Below are 14,438 nucleotides of genomic sequence, written 5' to 3' on the forward strand. Positions count from 1 at the left end.
TTCATTGTGGCTTCAGTTGACCATGGGAACTTCCTATTTCTTCAAATCCATGACAGCATCACTAGAGGATTAAGTCATATCATTTGAAGTAAAAAAATAGCAATTATATGATTTAAAAATGCAGGTATAAAAGCCTGCATTGAAGATATAATTAAATTATGTGTAAGTAGAAGTTCTCATTGCAAAAAATGTCCCTTGTGAGTGACACCATGCTATTATGTTATAATGCGTAGGCTGCATTTTGCAAGGGGATGCTCATTTGAACTATGTTGGGTAGTTCAATCCACAACAGTGTAGGTTAAGTGTGTAAAGTGTATAGCAGCCTCACCAAGATGCTGTAGAATAACATAAGATGTACATGTGTATAATACCTGTTTTTGACCTGTCTGCTGTGTCATTTATTTGGGATTTAGTATACAGGCCATGTACGTAGGGTACGTTTTTACTTTAAAAAAAACAATGAAAAAATGTGTAATTAGTAAATGTAGTCTACAACTCTTAACAACTATATCATAAAATAAATGTATACACAGCTGAATTAGCTAGGCTACATAGACATTAGTACATTTAAATGTCACCAAAGCAAGGAGAAATATGATTTTATATTGCCGTTGTAAAGAAATTGAAATGGGATGAATGTAAGACAGACAGACAGACAGACAGACAGACAGACAGACAGACAGACAGACAGACAGACAGACAGACAGACAGACAGACAGTGTGAGAGCGCAAGACAGAGATAGAGATGAGTGAGTGGGCTGCTGGCTCTCGTGCATTCTTCGGGTGTGTGTGGGCGCGTGGCTCAGGGTTCAGAGCTGTCTCCTCCTCCCCACTCCCCACTCCAACCCTCCCCCCCCCCCCTCCCCGGCTCCGACATAGACAGGCAAAAGGCGGAGGAGGAGCGACGGACCTCACAGTCAACAGACGCTGGGTGTACGGTAGTGGAGTCGGTAGAAGGAACGGAGGAACTGAAGACATAACGGTAAGCTAACGGACAACCCGCGAGGGCATCTCCTCGACTAGCTTAACTAACGGCTGCTCTGCCGGCTTGACATCGAAGCTCCGCTCTCTGTTGATGCTGCCCTCCTCTTGGTTGTACTTTTAAAGATAGTAATGACACCAGATCATGAAGTAAGATGATAAAAGAACAAAGCGGGTTAAGAAAATAGTTATACTTTAGTCGAAAATGACCGTTAAATTAACTAGCTAACTGCCCCGGGGCACAGGCAGCTATCAATCGCATCTCCCCCGGGGCTGTACATGAAGCGACACCGGTGAATGAATTATGAATTAAGAGACAGTAAATGTGTTGATGTGATGTATTTTATGATTTATTTTACTGTGTTTAGCATTACTTCGATAAATGTGTTATTTATTTTGTTTCCGTATACTCTCTCTAATTTTCCTGTTGCTCGCGGTCTACAAACGTGAGTTTTTAACCCTCCTGTCTTGCTCAGCTCAAATCTGATCATAAATGTAGTGTTTTACATTTGATTGACTCAAGGCCTTATGCTATCCTCCACAGAAGGAATTTGAACGTTTAACATTGCTGGTCACCACTTTAATTTCATTTTGACTGCTCTAGTCAACTTTGTAACACCTATGGTGTTCTTTGTCAAAAACGAACGCCATAGGAAATCAATAGGTAATGATGTTCATCCATCAGACAGTACACATCAACAAATTGACTAAATGTCATTTTTTGAATACATTTATATGTAAACCAGGAGCCTAATGCACTGTTTACAGTTTAAATGTGAGGTAAATAAAATTGCTCATGGTTCATGTTTTTTATGTAAGTGTAATAGCAGTTCAAACAGACCGAGCACCAACGAGGAGAAATGAACACGACAGGAGGCTTAATGCATTGTAAGTTGCCATTTCACCCGTCTGAAAAAAAGCATTTTTCTATGAGCTGTAATACTGAGTTCATGTTGTCAGTCCTCCTGCTGTGTACGCTTCGTCCTCCGCGCTCCTCCTGCAGCTGACAGCCCGGTGAAGTCCCGGAGCAGGAGGTCCAGTCCCTGCCCCGGGTGTAAAAATAGCCTGGTGTGTCAGCTTTAGCATGGGTCACGGACGGTAATGCGACACATCGTTTTGTGCTTTTAGCAAGTGGGAGAGTTCCATCTCGAGAGAGTAAATCGCAAGAAAACGGTCTTGCTCCGTTATCTGTTCTTCCCGTTATGTGGGTTAACAGGATGTCACTAAAGTGAATGAACGTGACACCTGTTTTGTCTTTTCTTTCCTACCGCATCCCCCGTTCAAACGTGTGGCACAATCAGTCAGAGGTGGAAGAATTACTCATATTTTGTACGTTAGTGAAAGTAGAAAAACCAGTCTAGTTATACTCAGTCACAGGTACAAGTACTGCATTGTGAAAATCTTACCAAAAGTACAAAGGTATTATCATCAAAACATACATAAAGTCATTATGATTGTTGGCCGATTTTCTAATAACTGAACCAATATATTTTCATTATAGTTATTGATGAATCAATGTGCTTATCAAAGCTGGTACAGTAAATGTGCAGCTAATATGAATTACTTTATTTACTGCAGGGTAGCTTGTGGATTTACTCCAAGTGTTAGTCAAATCTTACCTTCCTATCATCTGCAATGATACTAAAGGTATATAGAAATGCAGTGGAGTTAAAGCTCACTATTTACCTCTGAATTTAAATGGGGTAGAAGATCAAAATGGCAACACATTGAAATACTAAGTCAGTAAAGTACAAGTCTTTTGAAATTGTACTTCAGTACAGTACTTGAGTAAATGTACTTTACACCACTGCAGTCAAGATGACATCAGTTGTAGAGTAGCGGAGCCTAACATTGTGTGAAGTAACCCTTTAAAACTAGCACTTGCTGCTGTGCTGTGTTTGATATGCATGGTGTTTTTTTTCCCACCTTGAGGTTTTAGTTCAGCTGCAGAGCCGCACAGCTGTCTGTCGCACCCACAAGTCACTTTGGTAATAAAGCTGCAGCATCTGCTCAGGTGCTGATGACTCAAAGGACAATGTAACCTACATTTGTTTTATGTGTAGCCTACTTTCTGTTCTCACTTGTCTTGCAGTGGAGAGTGAAAAATGTATGCCCTGTTTTATTGGACTTAAATAATCAAGGAGAAAAAATAAACACTGCTCAGGAGGGAGAGAATTCAGCTGCAAATGTAAAAGATGCAGGCACAAAAGATGCAAAAAAGATATACCTATATATATATACACATGTAAGTGAAAACTCAAAATACTATATTTTAAAAGTAAGCAGCCCAATTACAGACTCCCGAGCAAAGCCTACAGATTAAGGATAAACAAAGCGCTGAATGCTATGAGTTTGCCTCAAATCTCTCAGTTATTATTTTATACAAGAGAGACCTGCTCTCTTGTTCTCTCGCTGAAAGATTTCCTAATGAGCTCCGAGCTGAGGGAGATCACATGAAATCCCCTCTTAAATTCAGCTGCAACCTGGAGACACAACACGATCAGCTTATATGACCATAGGCAGTGATCATTTCATTTTTTTTGTTGGGTTTTTTAAGCGATGGACTGGTGCAACAAAACAAATAGAGTAGAGCAGGATGTCTTTGGAGATGTATGCTTGACCAGTAAGGCATTTTAAAAACCAAGAGTAAGAAAAGCAATGTTAGACTCAATTGTGAAATGATGCTAAGCCACTGGTTATTATAGTCCTGCAATTTATTGGTCTTATTTACAAACAGGATTGTACTAGACTTAGTGTGACTTGGTGCTGCTGACCATGGCCATCTAAAGCACCTTTTGGGTATGTTCTCTCCGAACTGCCTGTGTGTCAGTGTAGATGAGCCAGGCAGCTTTTGGCTGGAGAAAAAAGACGTCCTGGTGAGTAGGTGGCTCTGAGGCTGCAGGCTTCGGGAGAGCAGCAGATGGATGATGATGTAGCGGGTACTGGCGCTCCCTGCCTCCCGCTGCCATCCGTCACGCGCTAATGATCGTGTCACACCTTCTCCCCGGGCGGCCGGCCGCTTCTGCAGCGCTCAGCTCAAAAACTGGTAGCTCCACTTAAATCCCCTCTTCACGGCCGTCGGCTGAAAAGCCCGGAGACAGGCTGTGGTGCTGCAAGCCTCTCTTTCACTAATTCTCCGCTTCCCTCTTTCTGTATTGCCTCCTTTCACCCCTCTTCACCTTTAAAGTCCCTGCAGAGTTTTTCCTCATCCCTCTTCATCCCCGGCGTCCCTTGCCTCCCATTCATCTTGTTTTGTGTGTAGTGCATCTGCTCCACATCATTCTTTTCCCTCTCTGTCCCGCTTATGTCATCCTACCGTTCGCTGGTATTGCTCTCATCTTACAGCTCTTATACACTCAACACCAGCAGACTTTCTCTTACATTATAAAGGCTGTTTCTGTGATTGTAATGATGAAAGATGTGTTGTTTTGTCCTTTGCCTCCCCATCTCAGAGGTATGGGGTCAGGCTCAGTTTACAGAGCAGCACACATGGAGTTTGGCTAAAGGACAGCTCAGCAAGAACTCACCAACAGCACATTAGGGACTCTCGCAAGTCATTATGTCCTATAGAGTGTGTAGGTGTCTCCCCGAGGCAGTATTAAGAAGCCCACTAAGCAAAACAGTGATTCAGGTAAACTGCAACATTTTTGCTCTCATACATTGCAGATTATTTCCTTCGATTAATTTATTAAATATAGTGAAAAATGCTTTATTGAACTGATTGTCACATTTTCAAATTGTTCATTTGCTCTGATCAACAGTCCATAATGCAACTCTTCACATATGAAAAGCTGGAAAGAAGGCCATATAATTATTGAACAATGACTGATTGATTATTCACCTAATGGGGGCATCTTTCCCATACCACGAATATATCTTTGCTGGGTGGCCTCACTGCTGACATGTACTGTGTTTCAGTGAGGCGGAATGAGAAGTAAAGACCACTTTGGTGGCACATGGAGTGATAGTGGACTTTTTTGAAAGTGCTATTATCTCCAGTCAGGTGTTAAATCACCATGTTAAGGGACTCCGCATCCTCTGAGCTCGTTATTCTGTCCCAGGCGCTACAGGAATAAGTGTCCCCTTGAGCTCTGTGTAGCAGCGGTATGTTGTCCCCACTGAGTGCAGTTGGCCCTTTGGTAAAAGATGGTGGAATGCCACTTCCTCGTGTGTGTGTGTGTGTGTGTCTGTCTATCTCTTTGGTGTCGGCAATATTCTCACCACTGGGATCAGAGACTCAGCTTGGCATTCTGGGAGTATTAGTGCTGGTGGATCGGATGATACTCTCCACAGCTGCTGTTTCTAAGAAAAGCTTTAGGACACAGTCACACACACACACACACACACACACACACACACACACACACACACACACACACACACACACACACACACACACACAGACACACACACACACACACACACACACACACACACACACACACACACACACACACCAGACATGTGTTCACATGAACACACATGTAAATATACAAGCAAATACCACATCCGAGCACATGACTATATGATACCCGCACGCATACACTCACTTACAGTAATACACTCTAAGCAGCAATTAACTGTCAAACCAGGAGAGCATTTGGCAAACCCTGCCAAAGGTTAACACAAACACACACATACGCAGACACACGAGCTTAGCCATTTGATGTCATTTCCAGCAGCTATGCTTTTATGCCCTGGCAACTGTTTGATATATGTGTGTGTGTGTGTGTGTGTGTGTGTGTGTGTGTGTGTGTGTGTGTGTGTGTGTGTGTGTGTGTGTGTGTGTGTGTGTGTGTGTGTGTGTGTGTTGGGGGGTAATTGTGTGAAACATTGTAGTGGTGTTTCTATCGTACAATGACCGCTAACACTGTTTTCTCTCCTTTGTTTTTTCGATATCTTCAGGCTATTTTCCATTGACCAGTACAGAGCCGGCAGAGAGAGGAACAGTAGAGAAGGCGAGCACGAGCGGAGAGGATAATTGCATTTCTGGCTGCCCTGTGGGAACATGGGATATATGACCTCATCATTCACCTGTGTGGCTTTCCAGTAAACAACTCCAGATAGGTATGAACACACACACACACACACACACACACACACACACACACACACACACACACACACACACACACACACACACACACACACACACACACACACACACACACACACACACACACACACACACACACACACACACACACAGACTCATGCAAATGTATCTTTAAAATGAATAAAATATACAAATGTGGAGTGTATGTGGGCGAACACGCGAAAGGACATGACTTTGTGTTGTTTAGAAGGATGACGGAAGCAGCTGCAGAAAGAGCAGAGGTCCTCCTGAAAACCTGCGATGCGACATCATGTGATGTCATCAGCTGCCCCTCCCCACCGCCATGTCTGTCCCCCTGCAATCAGATCGAAGACGAGGAGTGTCACCATGACGATAAAAAGCCGGAGCTGCAGGTGAGCGACACAAAATATGGTTTATCGCATTAATAATATACCACGTTAAAATGATGCACACTACAACTCCTTACCGATCTCCTGATGACAAATTGTGTCCTCATTGCAGAAAAACTGTAACCAGGTGCAACCAAAGAAAAAAGTTAAGGTAAGCTAAAATAATTCTGCCTCTCATTATTCATTCCTACCGAGACTGCATTATTTGTAATATGGCCCATTTGTGTTTTTCAGGCCAAAGGAAAGTTAGTGCGGAGTATGGCTGTCTGCGAGGAGTCCTCCCCTTTCCAGGAAACCGAGGTAACAGCAGCGCTGGAATGAGAAATCAAAAGTATAATGGCATCTAAAGATACTTAACAATTAAACTACTCGTTTTAAGTTATAGTTTATTACACTATTGGATAATAATCCATACATTTATAGACCAGTGCATGTTTGATTTCATTGTTGGAGGGGGTGAACGTTGGGCTGTCTATACCACTGCTACTGGTGCACAACTAATCTATAATAATACATATCATATTTAGTCGGTATTTATTATCATTTAAATCTGTTAAGTAAATGTTCTCTGTTACATCACTCCACTGGGTAACACACACACACACACACACACACACACACACACACACACACACACACACACACACACACACACACACACACACACACACACACACACACACGTAAACAGACACACTTACCCAGATCATCATCCGCCTCCTCATCAACACCCTACTCATATTTCATTTCTTTGCTCTCAGGCATCTCCAGACACAAACATCTCATCTAGCTGCCATGACAACGAGAGGACTTCCTGTAAGGAGGAAGAAGAGGAGAACAGCGCAGATCCAAAGAAACATTTACTGTCCAAAGGTTTGTGTGTGTGTGTGTGTGTGTGTGTGTGTGTGTGTGTGTGTGTGTGTGTGTGTGTGTGTGTGTGTGTGTGTGTGTGTGTGTGTGTGTGTGTGTGGTTACTCATAAAGAGAGACAAGAGATGGCAGATAAAATGTAATAACAATGGGATTCAGTGCTGATATTCAGAATCAGTTCTCTTGGGTAGTTAAACGATGCAGTGCGCCTTTATTGTACCGTGATACATCGTGCCTGCCTCTGTCTCTCTCAGAGTCCAGCGTGGAATACACCGACTCCACCGGCATAGACCTGCACCAGTTTATCGTCGACACCCTCAACAGCAACCCCAGAGACCGCATGATGCTGCTGAAGCTGGAGCAGGACATGATCGACTTCATCACCAGCAATAGGTGTGTGTCCGTGTGTGTGTCCGTGTGTGTGAAGGAGAGTACATAACCATGGGATGTCATTGAACCTGTTCAAACAAGCTGAAATAAACCTTGTATGCATGCTGAGGCCTATCCTAATACAGTTTTTAATTATTTAAAGGGACAGTTCACCCCAACAGTTACCTTCTGTTGGGGTTCGTTACCTGTAATGCTACTTGTCAATTTAGATTGTTTTGCTTTGAGTTGCTGGTTACTTGATGAACTCCACAGATCTGGTTGTTAGCAGCTTCATGTGGGAACAATGTGCTTTCTCAGTCAAAAGTCAAAGTCAGTCAAAGTCCACTTTATTGTCAAAATTTCCACATGTGTTATACTTACAGAAAAATGAAATACTGTTTCTGGCTGTTCCACAGTGCAAATATAAACAAGAAAATATAACATAAAAAGATAAGAGCCTAGAAAAAAAGGGGGGGAGTAAGAAGGGGTATACAAAAAAAACCTAAGTAATATAAACATATATTAACACAATTATCTACCAAACAACCGCAAACCATATCAAGAAAAAAAGTTCCAGTTTGAAACCGTCCCAGCATTTCATGCAAGATACTGTACTTCTTCTGTCATTTATTTCTTAGCACTTAAATAACAAACTTGTTGTTCCATTATATCTGAGAAATAGCAGACGCTGGTGATTACATTCGGAAATCACTCCAAAGCAATCTCGTGATGAATAGCATTACTGATTTTGAGGTGAACTGTCCCTGTAAGATATGTTTCCAGCTCATACATTATAATTTTGCCCATTCAGCTTTATTTAGTGTACTGATCAATATATGGAGCCAGTTATGTGAGGCTGTGTGTGTTTGAGCTGCAGGGATGAGATTGGATTCAGGCCAAAACATACAACCAGGTTACTGCATATTTTGTCTCCCTCCTTTCAAATTCCCTCATGTTCCTCTTGTTCCCCCCCCCCCCCCCCACCTCCTTCCTTTTCCCACTCTCCTTCCTCCACCTCAGTCCCTTTAAGAAGTTTCCTCACATGTCGTCCTACCACCGTATGCTGGTCCATCGGGTGGCGGCCTACTTTGGCATGGAGCACAATGTAGACCAGACTGGCAAATCTGTCATCATCAACCGGACCAGCAGCACCCGCATGTAAGCACGCAGGAGAATGTCTCTGCAGGTCACACCCCTTTTCAGAGAGCTAACTGGAGTAACAGCGGCTGTTGCCTGTTTGTCTTTCAGACCAGAGCAGCGTTTTCTGGACCAGGTGCATAAAGACAAGACAGAAGAGATCCAGCGGTGGAAAGTCATTCTGAAGAGAGACAACAGCTCAGACGACCCGGTCTGTCCGTCCTCATATCTCTATAGCTGCCTGTCTCTGTGGACCGTCCTCTATAATTGACATTGATCGTACCCTATCAGAGTTTTGACCTGTCCTTGTTTCTCTTCTCCGATAGAACCGACTTCACCCCTTACGGGAGAAGCAGAGCAAGTCAATGGAGGAGAGAGAGGAGGAGTATCAGCGAGCGAGAGACCGAATCTTCAACCAAGAGGTGAGACAGAGAGAGCAGGTAGACGGGCAGATATAACAGACAGTAGAGACATTTAGGAGACTCACTCATTTCTCCCTACTTTTGCAGCCGGTCTGCACCCAGGAGAGCGCTCATGCAGAAACCAGGTAACCTTGCCCGCAGTACATTCCCTCCATGTGCCTTTTCAGCTTTTTATATTTAGATGAGGACATTAATATATGTCTGTGTGTCTGTGTGTGTGTGTGTGCAGGGCTGCGGAGGAGTACAATCCATATGCTGAGACCCAGAGGAGAAGGCAGCTCTTCAGGTAGAGCTCTGTCTGCTGCACACACACAGAGTCATTTATCATCTTAATCTGGTCAGGCTGCAACAGAGCTCCTCACCATCTGCAGCGGAGACAAAATGCAGACCTAGATTCAGGGTTTTTGGTGTCAGGGTTTAGAATTGTTGGAAATCAGCACATTCTGAGCCACACAATGGATGTCAGTGAATATAATCATGGCTTTTATTAAGTGTGGCCAATTCTTAGGAGTGTAAGGCACTACTTTCGTCACAAAACCGTATCACAGTTATTACCTGGACTACTCTGGGATATTTGCTGATATCAAGAACTCTCAAGCCACGATGAGATTAGAGTAAATTCAGGAGCCTGCGATCGATATGAAATGATATCATATGCTCATCTAACAGTTACATTGACATCAACTCAGGAACAGCAAGGGGAATATGATTTGACTTTTTATTTCTGAGCTCTTCCACACAATTCATGGAAAACAAGTATTTCTTTATAGTGAAAAGCAATTTTAAAGACGGTATAGATGATGACAGGTATTGGATCGTTGTCCCACCTCTGCACACACAGCGTGCAGTGATGAGGCTGTAGGGTAATCCTGATGTCCTCACAGGGGGAGCCGCGACAGCTCCGGCTCCAGCTGGACGGGCAGCAGCAGGCAAAGTAGCACTGAGGCTGACTGTCGCTATAGCAACGAACTCCGACCTTGGAGCAGCACAGACTCTTCCGATTCTTCCTACCAATGGACGAGTCCCGCCATGAAACCTCGCCAAGTTGCCAACCACAGCTGGGACGCACGTGCCTCAGGTGTGTCTCCTCTCCTCTCACCTTGTGCCGGAATAACCTCTGTTAACACTGCGCTGTCGCCTGAGAGGCGTAAATTCAGTCAGCTTCACAGACTCCACAGACTTTTCAGCAGATTTCATCACCACCCCTCCCTTGGGGAAAATCGCTGTTTTTAAATGATGTCTGATCTTGATTCAGCCGCCTCTAATTAACAGGAAACCAGTGGAAGTACTTCTGGTGTGAAAATGTAACTCAATCCATGAACCTTCACACCATAGCTGTAAACGTTCACACAACACCTCCAGTCTGTTTCACATGTTCAAAAAACACGTCATTTGCTAAGACGCCGCAAGCAGTATGTTTTGAGCTCAGGCAGAGGTGAACTTTTGAGTTGTTTTATCAGATTTACTTTATCAGAGACAACTTCCCCCCGAACAACATCGGCACCTTTTCTAAATTGTATTTCTTACCTTTATTCAGCGGAGGTTCACTGAAGGAAGCAGTTGGGGGGTCAATACCCTTGTTCCCTGGCAGCTTTAATGCTTTTCTACTTTCCCTACCCAACTTTACCCTGCTGGTCCGGGAATAGAAGTGAATGCCTTTAGGATTAGGTGTCGCTCGTACAGCCATTATGTCTCTGCTGCCTTTAGAAAGTATTGAAAACTCAATAAACAGGATACGGTAAAATCTGTTGTCCACAGCTTTGTGCTATAAATCGAGCCTCCATTTTCTCAGGAGATAGTACCCAGTGATGCACAAATGCAGAGAGAAGTGTTGCTTATGGGGAACCAATCTAAATAGTGATTGGTCGTTATTTAGTCATACCGCTGTACTGTCAACATCTGGTGCTGCTTTCAGATGCTCAAATGTGATTTTATACTTTGGTAATAAAGCTCCTCCTCTTTATTTTCCCTCTCCCTCTCTCTCTCAGGCGCCATCTCTCTTTTCAGACTGCCATCCACTCACCCTCACCCCCCCACCCCTCCCATCATAGATGAGCCAACTCCTAACTCTGCCTACATCATAGAGAACGGGATCCCGCCGGGAAGCATACTTGTGAACCCACAAACTGGTACATAACACACACACACACACACACACACACACACACACACACACACACACACACACACACACACACACACACAAACACAGTATATTACATATTGCACAACACATTCATCATACTCAAACTTTTGACCTTTCAGGGCAGCCTTTCCTGAACCCTGATGGAACACCTGCTGTCTACAACCCTCCGGACAGTCAGCAGCCAATCAGGAGCCAGATTCAGCTGCAAGGCACCCCGTCTCAGCAGCAGGTAACACACACACACACACACACACACACACACACACACACACACACACACACACACACACACACACACACACACTGCAGGAAGTGTTTGACATGCAAGACATGTTCAGACGTCATACCTGTACATGTGGCTATCAGTGTCTTTATCTCTGTCCCACATGTGTCCCTCAGGTGCTTCAGTACTCGTCTGTCTCTTACACGGCTCCGCAGATGTTGCCTGTCACTGCTTCACAGCCATACACCACTGTATGTATCTGACACACACACACACACACACACACACACACACACACACACACACACACACGTGTTTACCGGCGTCCTTGTGCGTGTTTTTACCATCTTTCTCATGACCGACAGATTGAAGACCTCTCCTCGCAGTTCGCTCATGTGAGCTGTCAGTCGACGGGTGAAGCCCCGCCCCTTTACCCTCCCACCCAGGGTTACATCTATGCAGCACCTCCCCCTCTTCCTCCCCCTCCAAACCCACCCAGCTACTGCCAGCCCTCCCCTCCGGTATGAAGCGCATGCACTGTTGTTCTTCAGGTCCTTTTTTAAAGCAACAACGCGTATTGGGAAATATGAAGTTTAAATTAAGTAGGGTCAAACTTTCACATGCTAATGGTTTGTTTTTAGACGTTGTGAACAATTATGAATCCAATATTGCTGTTTTAAGTAAACAACACGTATGCATTCTGAATGAATAAACAAAAAATCCGGTTGTACAGTCATTGAGTTAACTTTTGCTCAGCTTTATGGTGAATTACAGTAAGAATATTAATGTCTGTTCATATTTATTTCCCATAGTTACCTGTGTATTACTACGGCCAGTACCCTACCTCAGCTCAGCACCAATGCAGGCCCAACTCCCCGAGCCAGCACATCCTCAGCCAAGTAGCACCACCAACAGGTACTGCCCGTGTGTGTGTGTATGTGTGTGTGTGTGTGTGTGTGTGTGTGTGTGTGTGTGTGTGTGTGTGTATGTGTGTGTGTGTGTGTGTGTGTGTGTGTGTGTGTGTGTGACAGACACAGCCCGTGGCAGTAGAGGAGGGGGCCGTTACACTGTCAGAGATGTAGTCTGAGGGTCTCACAGTGAACCGGTCTCTTTTCCTGCTGCTTCTATTCGACGCACCAGCAGAGAGCGAGGAGACGTGTAACGCTTCTTTATTAGAATATGGAGCATCTTAATGAGCGACTGTTTGTGAAACAGCTGGGAACAGTCTGTCAACACCTTCTAGGCATCAGCGGCTGTTTAAAAAAGCAAAACTAAAATGTATGTTTATAATTAAAAACTCAGCCCCAACACAGAAATGCAAATGACTCAGCAGGACTGCACTAATGATGGAAAAATGGAAATGTGTCTCCCAAGCAGAGTTGTACTGTTGCTGCTATTATGTTATATTGCCGGTGAAGATTACACTGTTCATACTGAATTGATAAATCAAAATGTTTCTAACCAGACCTGCAGCGATTAGTCGCATCGTCAGAAGTGGCCAACTCTTTTCATCATCGATTGATCGATAGAGCCATTTTAAATAGAAAAAGGCTGAAGGAAGTTTCCTGCCTGTCAAATCTGATATTATAATTACAAGAAACTGAAAACAATCTCTAGAACTTATGCTCCCCTTTTCTTTATTTGAATGCTGTATTGAATCTTCCTCGCAGCACTTTTTATTTGTCCTGAAATAACTGTAAACCTCTCCAGTGCTTTAACCGTTTTCTCAACAAATTGCAGTGATGGAATATGTTGTTAATAATCTCTTGCATAACTGTGTGTTTGCAGCCGGTTACGCCCCTGCTGTGGGGGTGCAGCAGTCCTCACACGCCCCGGCGCAGGCTGTGCTGGGGACCTACACAGCGATGGCCCCTCATCAGCGTAGCATAGCTCAGGTAAACACGGAGCACCCAAAGGTCTCGTTCTGCCTCACAGCCCCCAGAGCTGACCCGAGTGCTGTGTTCGGAAGTTCTTCACTCCAACTTTACTTTCTCTTTCTCTGCAGGGAGGGGTTCCAGTGTCCTATCCCCAAAATAAAGTTTCTAGGGAGGGGGGTTTCTGCTGCGTGGTGCCCCCACCCCCCCCACCACGGCAGCTGCCATCCTCCCAGCTGCACCACCCTCAGTGCCCCGGCCTGGGGCGCGCAGTATTGATGAAGCCTCGACGGACGGAGCCATGATCGCCGAGTTCCTCATGAACTCACACGCGTAGTTTCTTAACACAAATACCTTTTTTCACACTCCCCCCCCCCCCCCCCCAACACCGCCTTACTTCTTACGATGCCCACAGGGTACACCGTTCTCACTCATAACAAGCATGTGCACACACACACACACACACACACACACACACACACACACATATATACCCCCTACAGACAGAAATGTACCACTGTACCAAAGCTTAATAGTATATATCAGAGCTGCTGTATTGAATGCATAATTTATATTCACAAATGGAGTTTTATATTGATATTAAATTATATATTGTGTTCCAAGGAAATGCACTGTGTGAATAGAATAAAGTGCTGTGGCTGGATTGACGATGTCACATTTCTATATCATCCTGGCTCTTTGTTTCCTCTCGTGTTGATGAGCAGATGCTAACGCAGGCGTGGCGAGGTACATCCAGCAGAGAAGAAAATACATTATATGGAGACGTACGGTGCACAATACATATTTGTTTGCACCCAATTACAGACTACAGTCTCTCCTCTCAGGGAATAAACACATTTCTATGTCTAATTGTTGTGGCCCACTGGCTGCTGATGGCTGATGCAAACATAAAATACAATGCTTAAAAATGACCCATTCACTGCCCAAAAT

At 44.2% G+C, this 14,438-nt stretch overlaps 1 protein-coding gene across 1 annotated transcript; it reads left to right on the forward strand.

Annotated features, from left to right (window-relative positions):
- The first annotated feature begins 770 nt into the window (after positions 1 to 770).
- Positions 771 to 14,176, forward strand: arpp21 (cAMP-regulated phosphoprotein, 21). The gene is made up of 20 exons (XM_063900128.1): positions 771 to 982; positions 5,887 to 6,048; positions 6,285 to 6,450; positions 6,560 to 6,598; positions 6,682 to 6,747; positions 7,209 to 7,320; positions 7,571 to 7,709; positions 8,706 to 8,843; positions 8,934 to 9,033; positions 9,149 to 9,244; positions 9,332 to 9,369; positions 9,474 to 9,530; positions 10,129 to 10,322; positions 11,233 to 11,373; positions 11,510 to 11,619; positions 11,790 to 11,864; positions 11,979 to 12,134; positions 12,426 to 12,528; positions 13,402 to 13,508; positions 13,619 to 14,176. Exons 3-20 carry the CDS (start codon positions 6,289 to 6,291, stop codon positions 13,790 to 13,792), a joined length of 2,007 nt encoding a protein of 668 aa, XP_063756198.1. The 5' UTR covers positions 771 to 982; positions 5,887 to 6,048; positions 6,285 to 6,288; the 3' UTR covers positions 13,793 to 14,176.
- The last annotated feature ends 262 nt before the right edge of the window (positions 14,177 to 14,438 follow it).

The sequence above is a fragment of the Eleginops maclovinus genome, chromosome 13, assembly GCF_036324505.1.
Source record: "Eleginops maclovinus isolate JMC-PN-2008 ecotype Puerto Natales chromosome 13, JC_Emac_rtc_rv5, whole genome shotgun sequence".
Taxonomy (NCBI): domain Eukaryota; kingdom Metazoa; phylum Chordata; class Actinopteri; order Perciformes; family Eleginopidae; genus Eleginops; species Eleginops maclovinus.